The sequence below is a fragment of the Phycomyces blakesleeanus genome, assembly GCF_001638985.1.
Source record: "Phycomyces blakesleeanus NRRL 1555(-) unplaced genomic scaffold PHYBLscaffold_4, whole genome shotgun sequence".
In the NCBI taxonomy this organism is placed as follows: domain Eukaryota; kingdom Fungi; phylum Mucoromycota; class Mucoromycetes; order Mucorales; family Phycomycetaceae; genus Phycomyces; species Phycomyces blakesleeanus.
Window position 1 is genome coordinate 2540222 of NW_017265137.1, and position 20872 is coordinate 2561093.

The following is a 20872-nucleotide window of genomic DNA, read 5'->3' on the forward strand; positions in this document are numbered from 1 at the left end:
AGGAGATTGAGCCGCGTAATGCGGGGACAAAGAACTTGGTGTCATGCTTTTTATTCTTTTACTCATGTAAAAGAACATTAAGTGAAAATAAATCAAATAGAATAGTTTTTTTTTATGTATATCTTTAAATAAATAAATAAAGTCTTTTTTAACTAGTATCTTCTCCAATAAAAAAAACGCGCTTTTAATTATTTTTTGTTTGCTTGAAGAGTTCAATGTTGTAATTAGGAGGGCTCATTTATAAGAAAGAATTAATATAATTGAATGAATATGAAAATAAATATAATAAAATAAAGATATAACATGTATGATTTTGTAATTATGTTGATCACTGCGTTTAATTGTGCAGGCTGTTTATGTCTATAAAGTCTATAAAGAAAATTCAGAGTGATTGTTGAAAATGCCGATGGCGCAAAATGTTTAGTTGAATTTAACTAATCCGGATGAACATTGTAAAGAAGATGCATTGGAATGGGAGAAAGGAAAAATATGAAAAAATGGAGAAATGAGAGATGAGAAGAAATAAAGAAATATACGTTTGAAAGAGAGACAGAAAAGGTGCAGTGGACTGAATACGCAAGTGAATGTCCTCTGTATTTACACAGACTGTGCACAAGATGTTTAATATGGACATAATATGAAACAGGTATCATTATCTACAAACGATTTTGTACTTTGGTTATCAATTAATTCTTGTCACCCTCCATTCGTTATTCTATATACACATGGGCAATTATATTTACAGTGCAAAAATAATTTGAATTCAAATAAAAAGAGTGAACAAGTATTGTTACATTACAAAATTTATCCTTCAATATTCTGTATAAGAGTAGTCTACCAAAAATGTAGAGGCGGTTGTTATATTACAATCCTTAAAGATAAGTTGACATACATAAAGTTTATCGAGTAAGCAAGACATAGATATAATAACATAGGTACATTTGCAGCTTGAATTACATGAAGTGGAGTGGAATTTTGATACATGCCGGCCATTATAGCTAGTTCGTTGTCATAGTTACTTTGTATTTCAGTTTCTTTTTTGTGTATGTGCAAGTGTAGGGTATGTATGCCTGGTATGTAACAGTTCCGGAGATTGCTATCTTGCCAGGTTCATTAACAAGAAGGAACCAGTGTTTGGTTGTGGAGTCTGTTCTTCACTAAATTGTGGTGTGTATACCACAGTGTTCAAAAGACAGGGTGTTTGAATTATAAATGTTTTTTGTTCTCGACTAAGCTGATATTAAATTTTTGGCTCATTGCTTGGAGTGTAACTTGGTTGCACATCTTGACATATGGGTTATCTTGAATAGTGATGCTTTGAGCAATGCGTTTCCATACTTTGGACCTATAATAATCTTATTAGAAGATATGTTCTTGTACAGATTATCTGCTTCAAGGCATATACCTATTGCAAAATTAACTTTTGATCCCAAAATATCTCCATCCTGACATTTAAGAATAGCGCGCTGGATGTAAGCCTAAAATTTTAAGAAATAAAGTGAAAATGAAACTCTATGAATAAAGTATGGAATTTTTAATACCTTCAGAGTACCTTAGATTGTTCTTCTTCCAGTGAAACTACTTTGTTGACATCATGTATAGCCTCAATATTTTCGTGAAGCATACGATATAGCTTTACCCTTGGTTTGTGTCAATAAGTTTCCATTATGGTTATGTTTGTGTTTGTGAGTATACATGTTATTATAAGCTGATCCATAGGTTGTTCCCATCTCAATACATCGATTTAGTAATTCAAGTGCATCCTCTATTCCATTTTGTTCGACCAATTTGATTGCATCCTTTTTGATATGCTTTAATTCGTATAGTCAATCAGGACTTAAGATGCATACTATCACCAAAGCATATATATGTATATATATATATTTAAACACCCCCGTTTGTTTTGTAGGAACTTGACTTTTTTTTACGCCTTTTTATTTATTACTTGATTGCTTGAACCCAAAAGAGGTTCTTGGGAATCTGTGGCACGAAGTTAGAATTGGATATATGTTCAAGTCATCGACCGCACTTCTCTAGAGTAAATATAAGCTCAAGAACAGCATCATTCAAGATGTACATATTGTAATTTTTTTATTACAACACTTAGTAATAAAATAGTAGAAACCGAAAGAAAGGCGTGGTGTACAATTACCGTGAGAAAATACAAATGTTTATTGAACACTCTTTGCGTACATAACCAAAACCTGCTACAGTATACAAAAGAAAAATGCGGATTCTTGTTAATCACCTTTCATTGTTAGAATCCATTAAAACATACATTTAAGTAAAACTGACAGTTATTATGATGTGATTTAATAAATTTTGCTTTCCCTAAATATAATCACAACAATTATAGGGTATTATCTGTTTCTTCTTCTCTATTTCTTTAAAAAGTTGGAATACAAGCTTGTCACTTAGACTCTTCCTTTAGATTCTCTGTAAATCTTCTTATCATTTTACAGTCCCATCACTTAAAGTCTACTACCCATTCGATAAACTAATTAACTCATTTTTTACACATTAATTGTAATATATAGTAACTAGAATTTTTATAGCTAAGAGTTATATAAAACTTGAGGGGAGGGGTGGGGAGCTCTACTTTCAAAAAGTATGCTAATTTATTAATTTATTCTTTATATAGGTCTATGAATTCATCACAAAAAAAAATTGTGTGTGTGTCCGAATGAATGTATGTGTGTGTGGGTAGATTTTGAGCACCAGACGTGGCACAGTGGAGGTACGAATGTTAAGAGAGGCAGATTGAATAGGAAGAAAAAGAAAGTCTTTATCGATTGATATATATAAACGTATTATTCTATCTTTAATAAATAACACTCTCACAGTATCTACTTTTTCTACTATTAATATACTAACCAAAAATTAGTTCCGAGCATCTCGAATATTATTTTAACTTTCATTAATAAATAACACTCTCAGAGTACCTACCTTTTCTAATATTGAGATACTAATCCAAAATCAATCACAACTACCTTAATTGCAATGCAGTATAATATTTAAATAAAATTATAATTGGAATAAGAGGGTCAACTACTTGTTATCAAATAATAATAAAAAATTAAAGACTAATTGAAAACGTGTAAAAAAGCAAAAATAAAAATAAAATAAAATAAAATAATTAATTTAAATTTAAAATGCCCAGTCTTTTTGGTAGATTGCATGGTATTTTTAGAACTCAAACGGTCTAAGCTGTTTTTAGTAATTTAAAAACACCTGGGAACGTAGCAATTTCGTGAGGCTAGAAGTTCTCGTACACAAAAACAAATGCGACGGTGCTTGAATATGTTGTTTCTCCTAATGTCGTATAATAAAAAAAGCAAAATTTCCTCACTTCGGAAGTAGAAGCGTACTTTAGAAAAAATCTTACTAAACGGTCTATTTTTTATGTGCTACAAATAAAGTAGCAAAAAAAGGTCGGCAAGTGAAAATTAAATAATTGGATTTCACATATAATATTGCACTTTGATATATGTGTGTGTGTGTGTGTTTTTTTTTTTTTAAAAAAAAAAGAACTAAATCATTCTAACTGTGTTTTGTACTATATATGGTGTAGAACTCTAGTTTTTTTAAATATATATATATATATATCATAAAATACTAGCAATATTATCTATTTTTATCATTAAACAGCAAGTGAATGTGTATGTATATAATCATTTTCAAGTAAAGCTGATAGAACAAAGAACCGTTTTTATACCACACGCACAAATATATAGATACGGCATTATCAACGTTAATACCAGTAATTTCATTTGCTACTGAATATACAAAGATAAGACCTCTAGTTCATTAACCGCTTCAGATACAAAAGAAGTAAAAGATTCCCTTCCATATACACCCACCCACAGATTCGCTCGCTAGAGTCTCTATAGCAGATAATATCTCTATACTAGAGTCTTCAATAAACCCTGATAAATTTGCTTATATCAAGCAAATTTTTCACTTATTTTATCTTATTTATAAAAAATAAATTGTATTTTCTTGTTTCTTTTTTTTCTTTTTTCTTTTTTTTACCCACGCCTGAACCCCACCTTCTTATACTATTATATATTTAATCTAATGTTGAAATATATAGACTTACATATACATGTATATTTGTAGTTGAGTAACTGAACATTTACTATCTCAGCCTGAGTTCAGGTCTGACACATTATTATAATATAAATGATATCGAAAACATGAATCTAGTTTAACCGTTGTACCTTTCTTTTTTCCTCTTATTAATTACAAATGTCTTTACCTATCTGGCTCGACTGTGACCCAGGTAATGATAATAATAAATAAACATATAAGAACATATATCTTATATATATATATATATATATTATGAAAATTGATAAAAAATGAAAACTAATGATGGTGATGATGATGCTCAAACTCGGTCATTACAATGTAGGTCATGATGATGCTATGGCCATTGTATTAGCAGGTAAAAAAAAAAGGAGAAAGAAATAAAATTAATTCAATTCAATTCAATTCGATTCGATTCAATTTAAATTCAAAGAAAAACAATAGTAAACAATCAAATATTTTTTATTAGGATATAATTCGAAGCTTAATCTTTTGGGTATCTCTACTGTGAGTATTTTGTGTGCCTGTGCTTGTGCCTGTGCATATCATATAATTGCAAGAGCAAATTAAAATAAAATAAAACAGCTTTTAGAATTTTGAAGCAACTGCATCAAATCAACAAATTATTTTAGGGTTTCTAATATCTGTTATATACATAATGATAATTCAAAGTGTCATGGTAATCAGTCTCACGACAAGACACTTCGAAATGCAGCCTTGTTTGTAAAGGCTGCTGGTCTAACGAATATCCGTATTATACCCGGTCAAGACAAGGTAAATTAAAGAAAGAAGCTTTGATAATATATATATATATATCATTTATGATTGTGTGTGTTTATTTATTTGTTTATTTGTTTGCTTGTTTGTATTTTTTCTGTGTATTTTTTCTAAAGCCTATTATGCGTAAATCTTTGGCTGCTCCTGATATCCACGGTGAATCTGGATTGGATGGTACACACGAAATGCCGGTCTTTGATCCCAGATTTATCAATGACTCGGAGAAGGCAGTCCCGTATCTTTCCCGCCTTCTCCTCCAGGCACCCACTCCGGTCACCTTAGTTGCCACTGGACCCCTGACAAATTATGGATTACTGCTCACCCTGTATCCAGAAGTCATACCAAAGATCAAGAAAATTGTATTTATGGGCGGATCTATTGGCCCAGGAAATTATTCTGCTGCAGCAGAGTTTAATATTCTGGTAAATGTTACATAATGGATACATGTACATCATATTATTATTAACCTTTTTTCTTTCTTTATTTCTTATTGCTATTATTTAATCAACACAATAACAAAACAAAGGTTGATCCAGAAGCTGCTCATATTGTATTCAATTCAGGTGTTCATGTGTGCATGGTACCTTTGGAAGTATCACATACTGCCATTGTAACTGACAGGGTTCTTGAACAACTTGACACTCGATGCAAATCATCACCTTTCAGTCGGCTGGTTATTGAGCTGCTATTGTTTTTCAAAAAGACATATGAAGAGGTGTTCCAATTCAACCAGGGACCTCCACTTCACGACCCATGCACGATTGCGTATCTGATTGCACCTGAGATATTTACAGTCAAGACTATGGGTGTTGATGTTGTTACAGATAATGGTCCCTGTCTTGGCCAGACGGTAAGTGTTGTGGCTTGTTTCTTTTTCTTCTTCTTCTTCTTCTTCTTTGGTTGATGTAGAAGCTGTGATCGTTTACTGATACATATTATGACTTGACAACCATAGGTGTGTGATATCTATGGACGGACATCCTACCCAAAAATCGATGTAACAATGACGATGGATCCAGACGCATTCTTTAGATTGATGTTGGATGCCTGGGTGAAAGCCGATGGACAGTCTCCGATGAATCAGTCGTGTCACCTCAAGACAGTCTAAAATGTCAAACACACAGCACATAAAAAATCCCCCCCCACTTTCTCCCTAACACTGGGATCAAAAAGTATATAATGTAAATGGACGGTAAACCACTGAAATATACAGAGAGAAATATATATTTATATATAATATATATATAATATATGTATATGAAGACAGGCAGAGATATACACATAAGATAAAGAGAGAGAGAGAACCATGTCCCAGATTTTTTTTGATAATCACGAACAGATAAAACGTAGATCTTTATAATCTACTATATCTATTAAATATATAAATGTAAATATATACAAATATACTTCTTTTCTTCTTTCTTTCGCTCTTTCGCTCTTTCGCTCTTTCTTTCTCTCTTTTCTTTTCTTTCCAAAATCTACATATATATATATAAAATATTTTAATAATAATGCCAGAGTTTATCGGTGCTGTAGACCAAGGAACCACTTCTTCACGATTTTTGATATTTGATAAACAAGGCAACTTAATAACACACCATCAAATTGAATTAGAGCAAGAATATCCTCGTCCAGGGTAAAGATATATATATATATATATATTATAAGAGTCAATATAAATTATTTGTTAATTGATTATTTATTGATACATAGATGGGTAGAACATGACCCTTACAAAATACTTGAGTCAGTATTGACCTGTATAGAAAATACCATTGCCAGGTTTGAATTGATGGGGCACAAGATTAGCGACATTAAAGGTAGGCTTAAATGGATTACTAGAAGAGAAATAAAAGCTAATGTGGATTGTGTACAATTAGCAATTGGAATCACTAATCAACGCGAGACAACATTAATGTGGGATCGAAAGACCGGAAAGCCATTACACAATGCAATTGTCTGGAGTGATGTCAGAACTGACGAACTCGTGCACCAACTAAAGAAACGACCGGATTCTGATATAGTTGTCGATCGTTGTGGACTAGAAATCACATCCTATTTTTCGGCTGTCAAGCTAGCCTGGTTATTAAAAAACGACAAAAATGTTGCCGAGGCTGCAAAGGAAAAGAGGGCAGCATTTGGTACTGTCGACAGCTGGCTGCTCTACAACCTTTCGGGTGGTGCAGACGGTGGCTCTCACTGCACTGATGTGACCAATGCTAGCCGGACCTTGCTGATGAATCTCAAGAGTCTAAAGTGGGATCCTGAGCTCCTAAAGTTCTTTGACATCCCTGATCATGTACTGCCATCCCTGGTGTCCTCTTCAGAAAAGTACGGCGAGGTTCATAAAGGAGTCCTCAAGGGTGTTCCGATCACCAGCTGTATGGGAGATCAGCAGGCAGCTTTGTTGGGCCAAAAGTGTTTTGACAAAGGAGATGCCAAGAGCACGTTTGGAACAGGTGCTTTTATGCTTTTTAACACCGGAACGACGGCAGTCAAATCTTCACATGGGCTTATTACGACGGTTGCCTTTCAACTGGGAAGGAATGCAAAACCCAATTATGCACTAGAGGGATCTGTGGCTGTTGCAGGCTCGTCATTACGATGGCTACGAGACAATTTGCGTTTGATTGATTCCATGGAACAAGTTAGTGAATTAGGTATGTTCTTTTCAGGTCTTTTATTTGGTTTTCTGGTTTATTATTTATGGGAATGTGATTGTGTTGATATTCAAAGATTGATCGATTAATTAGCCGAATTGACTTGACTTTGATTGATGCATCATTTATTTTCATTTTAATTTTCATTTAACAATTATTTAAATATTTTTTTCAGCATCCCGTGTACAGGATACTGGAGGAGTGTACTTTGTAACTGCATTTTCTGGGCTGTTCGCTCCTTACTGGCGAGATGATGCGAGGGGCACTATGGTTGGACTGACTAGTTATACGAACAAATATCACCTGGCGCGTGCAACGTTTGAGTCAATGTCATTCCAGACCCGGGCTATTCTGGAGAGTATGAATCTCGATGCAACTGTGCCTCTCAAGGTACTCAAGGTTGATGGCGGAGTCTCCAACTCAGACGTTGCTATGCAGATCCAGGCCGATTTGCTTGGGATTGAGGTCCACCGACCTGCCATGCGAGAGACGACTGCACTAGGAGTAGCAATTGCGGCTGGATTGGCAGTCGGTGTCTGGAAAGGTGTTCATGAATTGGATCAAGTCAATCAAAAGGGAACAACGGTCTTTGTGCCTCACTTGGACAAGGAAGCCAGAGAAGAGAAATACCAAGCCTGGAGAAGAGCTGTAGAAGCGTCTTATAACTGGACAGATGTAGAATGTTGAAATATAAATATATATGAAAAAGAAGAAGAAATATATATATACATACAAGCTGTATGTAATGTGTATGTAATGTATATGTGTATGTGTGTGTGTGTTTTTTTTTAGATATTTTCTTATATTTTATATATATATATTTGTTATTATTGATATTATTTACAGTCTTTCTTTAACTACTCGTGTCTGTTCTATCATCCACAGACCATCTTTGTATCTTTCTTCTTCTTTGGAAGCAATAATGTGTTTCCAGCCAATTGTGGCGTGGCACACACAGCAATAAATATCCGCTATAATATGAGGTCCCGAAGGCAGTACTCGTTCCTCTCTTTCTCCCATTCCGACATTCACCACTTCGTCTACGAGGTAGCCAGGTCCATGCTACTTTGATTGTATTTGGTGATTAGTTATAAGCATTCTTGGACAAAACAAACAAAATATAAAAAAAAAATTAGTCTGGAATGAATGCTGAATTACCTTGCCCGAGGATACTTTTGATATAATTGAATCATGACATGCGACATGGGAATGGCAGGTACTGCAACTGTAGATACACTCGTCCGGCAGATAAACTTGAGGTCGCTTTGTCATCTTTCAATAGAGCTTTCCAGCTAAAGTGCTCAATTCGATGGTTGGACAGATAAGCAATAAATATTGCATTCAAAAAAGAAGAAGAAAGAAAGAAAGAAAGAAAGATAAAACCAGTAAAATAATTGTTTAAAAAAAAAGAAAAAAAAAAAGAAAAAAAAGTAGGAAATGAAATGATATTAAATGAAATGAAATGAAAGAATACAAACACACATTTACACCTGTACATCTGTATGTACGTTACATGTAAATGTTGTATACATAAATACACGGAATTTTTATAGTTATTTTATGCTCTTTTAATAATAAGCCCTTGATATTCTTATTTCTGTATTAATATCTACCTTTGTATTCAAATTGTTCATTCATTCATTCATATATATATATAAAAAGCTTACAACTTACATCTGTATGTTATGATTAATTAGTTAATTGGTTAGTTAATTGGTTAGTTGGCTAGGGGTAAACAAAGTAAGACTTTATTATAGTCGATATAAAGCTTGAAAAGAAGCATATAAGAAAAAGGGGGGAATCACATGAATAACGGCACAAGATTTGATCAACACATACACCACTGTGGAATTGTGGTTCTAATACACATAAGAAAAAAGAAAAAGGGAATAAAAGAAAATATACAAAGCTAAGCTTAAGTCAAGGCCAGAATTGTATTGACAAATTTCTCAATCTTGTCAGCATCCTGTCTGGCCATCTCAATAACCATCAGCAGCTTCTTTATTCCAATAGCTAGCCTCTTGTCAGCACCAGAATCAGCCAGAATAGACAAGGTTCTTTCCCGCTCTTGATTAGTAAACAGCTCCAATTGCTACACAGAAAAGAAGAAGAAATTAATACAGACACATACACGATAAAGATTATATAAAGTAGGCAATCTTACCTGAAGAACAATATCTACACCCTCAAGGTTGGTGATGGTTGGAACATATATGTCAGAATCAAAGCTATCTGTCATGTTCATCTGCTCAAGGATAGATCGCTCGGTAGTCGTGCCGAGGATCAACAGTCGGCGATCCTTTGGAGGCTTACGCTTAAGAAGTACAAGCAATGCCTGGAGCACGGCGTTTGAGAAACGAGGACCAATGGGAACCCAGTCTATGGGATGGGAATAACGTCAACATTTTATCCGCTTTTGATATTCTTCTTCTTCTTTGTTATTATTTTCCTTACCTAAAAGACGCTCGATACTATCAATCACAATCACACTCATAGGAGATTTGTAAGAGTCATTAAAGACCTACAATGAAATAATATTGATATTAATATTAAGGATATTAAGGCTCTCATTAAAATTATATATTAAGGTTAATACACACATGTATGTATGTGTGTGTGTGTATAAACATTACCTTGTTAATTTCGGCAATCTTGGCTGTCTCATTAAGTCCAACCATTGTCTCGGGAGAGATAAGCTTGATAAACGGAAACTCACTTTCCATAGCCATTGTGGCTGCCAAGGCTGTCTTTCCACTACCTGCAGGACCGTGAAGCAAGACACTAACCAAAGGAGTTCTGGATGATTGGCGTACTTGATCCACATACAATTTACCGTCTGCCAATATTTGCTAAAATTTATATAAAGTTAGCATATATATATATATATAAAGCTCCCGCGCATCTCCCTCTAATCCTTTCCCCTTCCCCCCTTTTTATTTTGTCTGTGTATATTATATATATATATATATTACCTCAATGTGGGGTGCAAATGGAATAACCTGGTTCTGGACACATTGTTTCAACTCGGTCTCGGAAACACCAAAAGCAGGAGGTACTTCTTGAAGCGCAGCCATAAAATCATCCATATTGACCTTCATTGTTTCTACATCTGGTGCAACTCCTGCTACAGTACCCACCTACAAGGCATTAAAGAAAATTGAATTAGTTTAATATTTTTTATTATTATTCTAATCATTGATTTGATTATATATAATTAATTAAAACAAACCTTAATGTGTCTACTAAAGGCATAAGAGGATGCAGCTTTGACTACACCAGCAATTTCAGCACCACTGTAATTCTTTGTCATATCAGCTAATTCTTCCAAAGACACATCATTATCCAAAATATCATTGTCTCTCATCTGTCAAAAGAAAATAAAAATCCAATAAATAAGTTTTATTAGAAATTGACCGGCAATAACCCATATTTGCAACATTCCTTGAACTGATCCCCCCCCCCCCCCAAAAAAAAAAAAAAAAAAGAATATATACATATAGACAGACAACTAAAAAACTAACTAACTAATTTTACTTAGTATTTACCTTTGCTGTGTGAATCTTGAGGATCTGAGCACGACCTTTTTCATCAGGTAACCCAACTTCCATATGTACTTCCAAACGACCAGGACGCAACAGAGCCTCATCAATCATATCCTTTCGGTTGGTCATACCAATAATAAGGATGTTGTTCAATTGTTCTACACCATCCATCTATTGAATTATATATATATATACGGATGTGTTTGTCAGTTATCAAGGTCGACATATATACATATAATCATAATAACCTTTGCTAGCAACTGATTGACTACAGAGTCTCCAACTCCGGTACTGTCACCACGGCTACCACGCTGTTTACAGATAGCATCCAGCTCATCGAAAATGATGATGTGCAGACTAGAATCCTCGCCCTTGGACTTGTACTCTGTCTCGGCATCCGCGAAAAGCTTTCGAACATTCTCTTCACTCTGACCAACAAACTTACTCAGGACCTCGGGACCACTCACGATCTTGGGTTCCTGTGCATTCAACATCTTTCCGATCTGACGAGCCATCAGGGTCTTTCCTGTTCCCGGAGGTCCATAAAGCAAAATACCCTTGACATGCTGAACACCCAACTTTTCAACAATCGAAGGCGGGAAGATACGAGATGCAAAAGCACGTCTGAAAATCGCACTGAACTCAGTGTCCAGACCACCAATACCAAGGTCCTCAAACTTGAAATCAGCTCTAATCAAAGGCTTTGCAGCAGACCTTTTTTTTTATTATTATTAGGTTTGTTTTGTTTTTGTCTTTTTTTTCTTCTTATTCTTCTTCTTAAGCAGAAAAGAATAGCAATACTAAAAGTCCTTTTATGATTATGATCATTATTATTTTTATTACTTACGAACGCTTGGCTCCCTTGAGACGAATAGTCGAGTCGGCAGATTTTGTAAATTGAATCAAGGTTTGGTGCATCAACAGACCCCGGGTGGCCTTTCTTCCAGAACCGTGGGACTCGGCTTCGTTCTTGGACCCGGCCTTGAGGGTTTCGAGTTCGACTACATCCAGATCACTGATCTTGCAAGTCAACTTGATACCCTGGAACTCAAATACTAGCGGTTGGCCAATTGTGAAGATTTGATTATGAAACGTCTATATATGCAAAACAGCATATATATATAAAGGGGTGAACAATTTGGTAAGTATAACACACGCGCGCGTATATAAAATTAATTAATTAATTAATAAATAAATAAATAAAGTAATACCAATGAAAAGGCCTTGGCCATCTCTTCTGTGTCAAAATCATCGCTAACTTGCATACTCTTGCGGAAAAATCCAGTTTCGATTTTGAGAGTAGCAAGATAAATGTCAGTTCCACCAGAAAATGGATCGTAAGGTGTCGCGACCACTTCCTGGTTGAGCGAGAATTGAGCCCAACGACGTTGCATAGCGTTGGTACCAATCAATCCCTTTTGCATAGTATTATCGACTCTATATATATATATATATTCACCATCCTAGTTAGCATTCCAGATGTTTCGCAGTGCTTTTATTATTATTATTATTATTAGTAGTATTAGTATTTTTTTTTGGTTACTAACCTCATCGTAAACACGAATTCACCATTGAGAATAATGTAATGGTCTTGAGAGTTGAATTGACCTGGGGCAATGTATACATTGTTCGATAGGGCAAGTGTATCTACCGGACACATTGCGACCTTCATTGTCAATTCTTCGGGACCAGTTCGGTTGTTGTAAGGAGCAGTAGGGCGGATGCCATGAACACCTCTACTGGTGTAATTCTCATCCATTCTGTATTAACAAGTTAAAGAAGATGAAGTTTCAAAAAAACTAAAGGAGAAAAAAGAAAAAAAAAAAAAGACTATTTTAGCCTAAAGCCAAGAAATACTATATAAAATAAAATAAAGTAAAATAAAGTAAAATGGTTGGCTGGATATATTTATAAATATAATATTTTCCACCTCTTTCTCACTTCCTCTTTCTTCTTTTTTGCATTTTTATTTTATTTTTTTGGTCTGACCTTCCGCTATTTCTATTTTGGTGCAATCCAGTATATGCTTGGGTTGAATGTAGTACTTTTACAATAAGAATTGTAGTGTGTGCCTTGGTAAGCAAAGGCTTTGACACAGGTTTACGGCAAAAAAAAAGAAGAAGAAAAGAAAAGAAAAGTCCATGGTGTGTAAAGCTTTACGCACGGTAAACCTTACTGACATTCTTTCGCGTGTCAGCATTAGCATCATCGACAGGCTCAGATTTTGTCCACCTGTATTTTATGTAGATACACTTTTGCTATTTTTGTAATCAAATGAATTTGTATTATTTTGAGAATAAGAAAATTGTGAATTTGCTGACGTATGTGATGTGTGGGTTATTAGATTTAAACTAATAGACATTCAGTTTGAATACTTGAATAACTGTTTAATCTAATTGTCTATAGTCTGATATGACTGACACTCATTCATATGCCAGTAGTTTGCATCAATCCAATACTCTGTACAAAGAATCCACTGAAACATTACAAACAAACAATAGTAATAGTAATTGTGGTGATGATGATGACCGTTCAGCTTTTGATAGTAGAGTTAAGGATACAATATAATAATATTGTGCACAAAAGAAAATTAAATGATGTCTGGATTAAAAGGAAACAACTATGGCTATTCAATGGAAGAATGGGAAGCTTGGGTGTGTGTACTACGACCATTTGTTCCAAACACTCTATCTGATGGAAGACACGCCTGAATCGACTAGATTTGAGTTTGTTCGCCAATGTAATTCAAATAAGCCAAGCTTTGACCTTTAAATTCTGATCTTTGATCTTGTTATTGGCTCTTTCTGGTAGTGATTGATCAAATACAGCCTTGCATCTTACTACTGACACACGATACATTTGGTTCATTCGAAACCTTACTAGAATTATGCAAGTATTCTTTATTTCGTATCTTGAAGAAGAAAAGAAAAGAATACTTTAGATTTTAAATATATTTTTGCAGACGAGTGTATTCGTGTGGAAAAGAGATCTTTCAAGGAATTCGATTCTAGAAAAGGAAGAATCAGTCTATTGAACTGGTATATCCATCAATCGACTAGCCAAGATTTCCATAGTAGATCCCAAGCTGCAGAAGATTATAGTAACAACAACAATAACGATGATGACGACGATGATGATAGCAAGAGAACACAAGCTATGATTAGACTAACTGGCCTTATTAATCCCCAGAGTCATATTACAGTAAATTTTCTTTTCTGTTTAAGACGATAATAATAATACATCATTATTATTGGGTCAGCAGATAAACTTTCTATATATAAAAATTATAGATTGGATGTGCAGGTGCTCTTTTAAGCTACTTGCAGCAAATAGAGGACTGTGCTTATTCAACAACATCGAGCGGATCCAGGCTGTATCCTCTGTCCTTGAAGACCTTTACAAAGTATTAACTAATCTAATCGGTTGGCAAGCATGTGTGTGTGTGTTTGGTTTTGTCTATTTAATAAGTATTTCAATGATTCTTAGCAAATTATGTGTACAAATCAATGCTGAAACATCAAAGTATGCAATATCTATATATATCTATATATATATATATTAAAGAAATATATTAATAGAAAAGTGTAATTTTTATCTTTATTTTAGATCCTTGAGCCTATTTGAAAAGGATACTCACCCGAACATGCACCAAAAGAGAGGCAAAGAAGGCTTCTCTCTGTTTGGTAACCTTTTGTGTTTTATTCTTTTCTTGATCGAATAAAACGATAATTGATATCAACGTATCAATATATGTAAAATGACAAAATATAGGTGTTCTTGATCAAACAGTTACCCCACTGGGCCACCATCTTTTGCGCCAATGGTTACAAAGACCAAGCCTAGACATCAGCCTTATCAACACAAGACATTTGTCTGTAGAATATTTCTCGGGTCACGGAAGAGCCGAAATGGTAAAAGAGCTGGTTGGATATCTTGGAAACATCAAGAATGTGGCTCGTCTCTTGGCAAACATTAGGGAACATCGCGCAACTCACAACGAATGGAACCAATTACTCAACGTAAATAAATAAATAAATAAATAAATACCAACATTAAAGATATTATAATTTATTTATTTATTTTTATTCTTATGATTCTTATTATGATTATAGTTTGCCTATTATGGTATTCGTATCAATGGTCTGTTTAAGCATTCTCCACAATTACCTATTATTTCCAAGGTAATGTTAAATACACAATCTACACATATGCACACATACGTAAATCCTTGCTTCTAGATACAAGCCATAGATAAACACCTGTTGAGAACTCTTGGTACAGATATAAATGATACAGTAAGTCCATTAATATATATTTATTTATTTATTAATTACACCCAGACTTAATGAATACAAAAATCATCTTTGGCTTATTATTGCCACACGCATAAAAAGATTGACTTTGGACAGAGCTCGACTGAGAATAGAGTGGTAGTGAACACCAGAATCAACAAGGTAATTTAATGTCGAATATATATATATATATATATATATATATATTTTACTTGTATTTGTTATAACAAGGATCTCGATCTATTAAAAAAGAAATACGAAGCCCTCGATGATTATCTGGTACGAAGAACATGCTTGTGTTATATAAGCATTTATTTCTTGTCGATCATTTTTATTTATTTAATTATTTATTTACAGCTCAGTATTACACAAGATATGAGTGCTGATATGCCCATTGGCATTGGTGCCATGTTGAATGTGGTGTACTTTCCACAGCTTGGCTTTCTTGTCACACTACCGTACACTATTACATCCTACCCAAAAGACTTTGAGCTACAAGTAACTAAAGATCATATATATATATATATTATTGTAAGATATTATAGATGAACTGAAAATAATAACAATAATATTCTTTCTTGTTTAGTTTACAACAGGGGAAAATCTTTATTTCAAGAACCCAAAGACAAAAGGTAAGATCTTGTCATTTGTTTAAAGAAGTAAATTTATTTATTTGTCTATTGTGTAGAGCTGGATCAAGATATTGGTGATGTACATGCTATGATGATAGGCAAGTTTAAACAGACCAAAGTATACAAAATTTATATATATATATAGACAAAGAAGTGGAGATTATTCAGGCCCTGTCTGAGCGTACAATTGAAGCCAAACAAATGCTTTTGGAAACAGCAGAAATATTGGCTGAATTAGACTGGTAACAAAACAAAAAACAAAATTGGTTTTAATGTATATCTAATCATCATCTTCAAAGCCTCGTTTCACTTGGACTTGTGGCTAGACAGAACAACTATGTAAAGCCGGAGATGACTAACGAAGATAAACTTTGTATTATCCAAGGAAGGAAAGTATAGGCGAGATGGTACAAAAGAAAAGAAAAAAAAAGTTTATTATTATTATTATTATTATAATAATTGTATTATATTAATATACGGTATTATTATTGGTATTTGCTGATATTCCCGATATACTTTGTGACACATAGACACCCTATTCAGGAATTGTGGGTTGATCGATTTATTCCAAACGACACCCGTCTTCGTCAGGCTTCCTTTAGTGCCGAACAGCAGTCAACAATTGACCAAGACGGGGTTGGGCCAGGGAAGGTGATGGTCTTGAGTGGAGCAAATTATTCTGGGAAAAGCGTATATTTAAAACAGGTTAGAAATACCAAGAAAATTAAAAGAAGAGGGATATAATTGTTTTGTGTTTAAGACGTACAAATATTTTGAGATTCAAAATACCAAAGCAAAATAAGAGCAATGACTATTATTATTTGCACACACCTGTAGGTTGCGTTGATCACTTTTATGGCTCATATTGGCAGGTAAGTGTCTAATTTGTACCAAAAGGAAATAATAATTAAAAAAAAAAGGTTGAATTAGTTTCGTACCTGCTTCACATGCAACTATTGGTTTGACGGATAGAATATTTACACGCATCCAGACATCAGAGACGATTTCACAAGCAAGATTACAAGTCTATTTTCGAATATCAATATTAATATCATTAACAATCTATAGGTTCAAAGTGCATTTTCATATGATCTACAGCAACTTCTTCAAGCAATAACTTACTCTACCAGCCATAGTCTGGTCATTATTGATGAGTTTGGCAAGGTATTAAAACTAAAGACCATTATCAGTCATATAATATAAAATCACATAGGGAACATCATCTTCGGATGGTATTGGACTATTCTGTGCAGTATTGGAAGAGTTTCTATCCAAAAAAGCCCGGTGCCCAAAAGTGATTGCGAGTACTCACTTTCATGGTAAATATTTATTTATTTATTTATTTTATTTTATTTTATTTTATTTTATTTTGGTTATAGAGATCATATCTAGGCAACTACTGCGCCCTGATGGATCGATTGGCTTCTACACCACACAGATCATCATAAATCAGCAAACCAATGGTTCTGAATCTGAACCTTGTGAAACAGATAGAGTCAAAGACATTGTGTTTCTGTACCAGATAGTTCCTGGTGTAGGGTTGAGTGGCTCATACGGTGCTTGGTGTGCATCACTTGCAGGAATACCACCTAAAACTGTCAACAGAGGTAAGATTGTTTTATTGTTTTTTTTATAAACCAAGACAAGAAAGAAAGTAAAGGAGATAATCTAATATTTACAGGTGTAGCGTTGTACTTGTCAGACAGGTTTGGTAGTCAACAGCCAATCGAACCGCTTGAGAGTGAACGGGAGTTTGGTATATTTAAACAGCTGGAAGACTACAGTGAGGAGTTCCTGATGATCCCTGTGAGGAAGGACAGCCAGGGTCTTACACAACACCGAGATTTGATCAAATCTATAAGTGATTTGTTCTCAATAAACCAAGAATAAAGAAGAAATGAAAGTATACGGAATTCAAGCAGTCTTATTCGCCCTGAGCTTGGTTTTTATTATTAGGGCAGTTCTGGTCGGTCAGACGGTTGTTTAAAGAATATAAGAAAGAAAGATCATTTTCTTTTAATAAACTGCTGCTGCTTTAATGGCTTGCGAGTATTCTACAGACATTCACAGTCTAGATCTTGACGATTGCTTGGAACAAAACAAAAAAAAAAGATTCTTTTGTATTGTGTATAGTGGCATTTGGTACAATTTTATTTGGGCTGTGCACCAATATTATTTTTATTTTATTTTTTTATTTTTGCACCAACAATTTCCGGAAAGAGTGTATAAGCACCATATAAAAATAATAGTAGTTAGCTTATTGTGTGACAATTTTTTATATTTTTATTTTAAAATTTCTTTCCTTTTCTGATCTCTTCCTATATGTATGTACAAATATACATCTTTTATAATAAATAATCCTTTTTTTTTTATATTAATATTATATATTTGATTAGCAATTGATTCCAACATCTTTATCCCCCTCACTTCCTGCCTAGCCTTTTTGCTTTTTTCTTTTTTCTTTTATATTTTATATATAATATATAAATCCCTCTCTCTCTCTCTTTCTCTTGTTTCTTCCCTCTCTTTTTCCCTCTTTTTCTTCCTTCCTTCCTTCCTCCCTCTCTTTCTTTCTTTAATACCTATTGTTACCAATACAGTATACAATATTGTCTTTCAAGCACACTCTTTATTTCTATAATATAAATCACTATTATTTTATTATTTTATTTTTTGTAAGCCTACAGAAAAACAAAAAATTCAAAAAAGAAAATCAAAGGAACACACAAAAAAAACAGAAAGAAAGAAAAAAAAAAGGTACTCTAGGATGCCACGAATCTATCATAAGCACACCAACAGTGGAACAGAGGTAGTCGAGCAACTCAAAGTAATGGACTACCTTTCCCATCATCGTCACCAGGATCGACGCCTTGTCCAAACCAAGACCAACAATCGTCAACTAGCCGAGCCTAATGATCACCTTCATCTCTCGGCCAGACCTCGTAACCGACACACAGCCCACAATCATACAAATGTCCATCCAAATGCCCATGAACACACCGACCATGGTTCATCATGCACAATCCCCTCTTGTAAAAAACTGCTGAATGAGATGGAGGTTATTATGCGCCAAAAATATGTGCTTGTAACCGGAGGAGCAGGTTATATTGGAAGCCACACTGTATTAGAATTATTACAGACAGGCTACAAGATTGTAGTGATGGACAATTTGTCAAATTCAAACCTGGGTAAGCTTAATTTTATTTATATATAATTTTTTTTGTTACCCCCTTTTTATATATATATATATATATGTATCTGTTTTGGAGGCTGGATAAAAGTTCTTCCTCAGTCTCCCTTCCCTTTTTGTGTATATATGAAGAATCTAATAACATTTATTAATTTCTTTAACTTTCTTTCTTTGCTTGCTTGTATTGAACATAATTAGAGGCTCTTCGTAGAGTAGAAATCTTGGCTGGAAGACCAGTCCATTTCTTCAAGGGAGATATCACTTCAACTGCAGATCTGGAAAGAGTCTTTTCACAATATGCCTTTTGGGCAGTCATTCATTTTGCTGCCATAAAGGTAACAAAAAAAACTATAAAATTTATGCAATTACGATTAATCCTTGTGTTTTATTGATCGATTAACCTAATTTATTCCAATTATTGCTATTTTGTAGGCAGTCGGTGAATCTGCGCAGATCCCTCTCGATTACTACCACAACAACGTGACCGGATCACTCAATTTGATGCGAGTCATGAACCAGTTCAAGGTCAAGAACCTCGTGTTCTCATCTAGTGCGACTGTTTATGGTGAACCAGAGATCGTTCCCGTCAATGAAACTGCCCGATTAGGTCCGGTCACAAACCCTTACGGCCGAACCAAATTGTTTGTAGAGGAAATGGTTCGCGATCTTTGCAAATCCGACCCAGAGTGGAACGTCTGTCTCTTGAGATTCTTCAATCCTGTCGGTGCACATGTATCAGGCATGATCGGCGAACATCCCCAGGGTATTCCAAACAACCTGCTCCCATATGTCATCCAGGTCCTCCAGGGCAGACTTCCTCACGTCTGCATCTATGGAGACGACTATGACACCCCAGACGGCACAGGTGTACGAGACTATATCCATGTCTCGGACCTAGCTACCGGCCATGTAGCTGCCCTCAGAAAACTAGAGAAGAGACCAGGCTGTGTTGCCTACAATCTCGGAACCGGAACCGGGTACTCGGTCAAGCAGATCGTCAATGCAATGGAAAAGGCCACCAAGAAAAAAATTCCATACAAGGTAAAATTGCTCTATTTCTTTTTAAAGATATATATATATTTATATGTTCATTTTATTTAATCACAATAATGTATTATTATTATATATAAAAAGGTTGTCGATCGTCGCCCGGGAGATGTTGCAACCTGTACAGCAGACGCCAGTTTAGCAAACCGCGAGTTGGGATGGTCTCCTATCAGATCTATGGATGAAATGTGTCAAGACATGTGGCGTTGGACACACTTGAACCCCCAGGGTTACGATGGACCACTAAAAGCAACAGCAGCAGCAGTAGCAGGAGACCACAAATCCTCATAGACAAATCAATGATTACAATATGATACAACATCATCCATAACTCATCAATCATCATTACACACCGAACGAAACCACATCCCCATATATCACCACACCACACCACACCACACGAACACGAACACGAACACGAACACACAAACAAACATACATACATACATACACTTTCTCTCTACACCTACCTACCTACCTACCAATTTGTTTACTTATTTACTCGCTTATTTACTTACTTAATTACCTACTTACCTACTTACCTACTTACTTACTTACTTACTTATTTGCACACGCACAAAAGGGAACAAAATAATAAGAAGAAGAGCTAGAACTAGAAGAACAAAATAATGAAGTATTTAGC

At 34.6% G+C, this 20872-nt stretch overlaps 7 protein-coding genes across 7 annotated transcripts; 4 read left to right on the forward strand and 3 right to left on the reverse strand.

The window, feature by feature from the left end:
- Positions 1-1253: 1253 nt before the first annotated feature.
- PHYBLDRAFT_68519 (hypothetical protein) lies at positions 1254-2079 on the reverse strand (the record flags this gene model as incomplete). The annotated part of the gene is made up of 6 exons (XM_018441967.1): positions 1254-1345; positions 1406-1478; positions 1553-1640; positions 1696-1811; positions 1946-1980; positions 2025-2079. The coding sequence occupies 6 exons, from the start codon at positions 2077-2079 to the stop codon at positions 1254-1256; spliced, it is 459 nt and encodes a 152-aa protein (XP_018296021.1).
- Positions 2080-4248: 2169 nt separating this feature from the next.
- PHYBLDRAFT_141840 (hypothetical protein) lies at positions 4249-5974 on the forward strand (the record flags this gene model as incomplete). The annotated part of the gene is made up of 7 exons (XM_018430683.1): positions 4249-4282; positions 4415-4447; positions 4559-4596; positions 4762-4863; positions 4983-5288; positions 5393-5716; positions 5822-5974. 7 exons carry the CDS (start codon positions 4249-4251, stop codon positions 5972-5974), a joined length of 990 nt encoding a protein of 329 aa, XP_018296022.1.
- Positions 5975-6305: 331 nt separating this feature from the next.
- On the forward strand, positions 6306-8361 carry PHYBLDRAFT_131460 (hypothetical protein). Its single transcript, XM_018429422.1, has 4 exons — positions 6306-6502; positions 6580-6686; positions 6747-7526; positions 7702-8361. The coding sequence occupies exons 1-4, from the start codon at positions 6378-6380 to the stop codon at positions 8211-8213; spliced, it is 1524 nt and encodes a 507-aa protein (XP_018296023.1). The 5' UTR covers positions 6306-6377; the 3' UTR covers positions 8214-8361.
- A 5-nt stretch (positions 8362-8366) lies between these two features.
- PHYBLDRAFT_108806 (hypothetical protein) lies at positions 8367-8798 on the reverse strand (the record flags this gene model as incomplete). The annotated part of the gene is made up of 2 exons (XM_018428067.1): positions 8367-8588; positions 8685-8798. 2 exons carry the CDS (start codon positions 8796-8798, stop codon positions 8367-8369), a joined length of 336 nt encoding a protein of 111 aa, XP_018296024.1.
- Positions 8799-9217: 419 nt separating this feature from the next.
- Positions 9218-12838, reverse strand: PHYBLDRAFT_131463 (hypothetical protein). The gene is made up of 11 exons (XM_018429423.1): positions 12616-12838; positions 12280-12505; positions 11916-12163; positions 11317-11782; positions 11072-11239; positions 10756-10890; positions 10499-10663; positions 10160-10375; positions 9981-10047; positions 9691-9905; positions 9218-9618 (listed from the first exon to the last, which is right to left on the reverse strand). Exons 1-11 carry the CDS (start codon positions 12825-12827, stop codon positions 9442-9444), a joined length of 2295 nt encoding a protein of 764 aa, XP_018296025.1. The 5' UTR covers positions 12828-12838; the 3' UTR covers positions 9218-9441.
- Positions 12839-13690: 852 nt separating this feature from the next.
- Positions 13691-17882, forward strand: PHYBLDRAFT_68514 (hypothetical protein; the record flags this gene model as incomplete). Its single annotated transcript, XM_018441966.1, has 20 exons — positions 13691-13808; positions 14031-14269; positions 14359-14471; positions 14537-14590; positions 14675-14751; positions 14840-15087; positions 15181-15249; positions 15307-15363; positions 15463-15522; positions 15592-15639; positions 15718-15858; positions 15947-15992; positions 16049-16094; positions 16523-16697; positions 16830-16864; positions 16923-17016; positions 17061-17156; positions 17206-17311; positions 17372-17599; positions 17635-17882. 20 exons carry the CDS (start codon positions 13691-13693, stop codon positions 17880-17882), a joined length of 2298 nt encoding a protein of 765 aa, XP_018296026.1.
- Positions 17883-19056: 1174 nt separating this feature from the next.
- Positions 19057-20520, forward strand: PHYBLDRAFT_108565 (hypothetical protein; the record flags this gene model as incomplete). Its single annotated transcript, XM_018428054.1, has 4 exons — positions 19057-19180; positions 19381-19517; positions 19615-20223; positions 20317-20520. 4 exons carry the CDS (start codon positions 19057-19059, stop codon positions 20518-20520), a joined length of 1074 nt encoding a protein of 357 aa, XP_018296027.1.
- Positions 20521-20872: the final 352 nt, after the last annotated feature.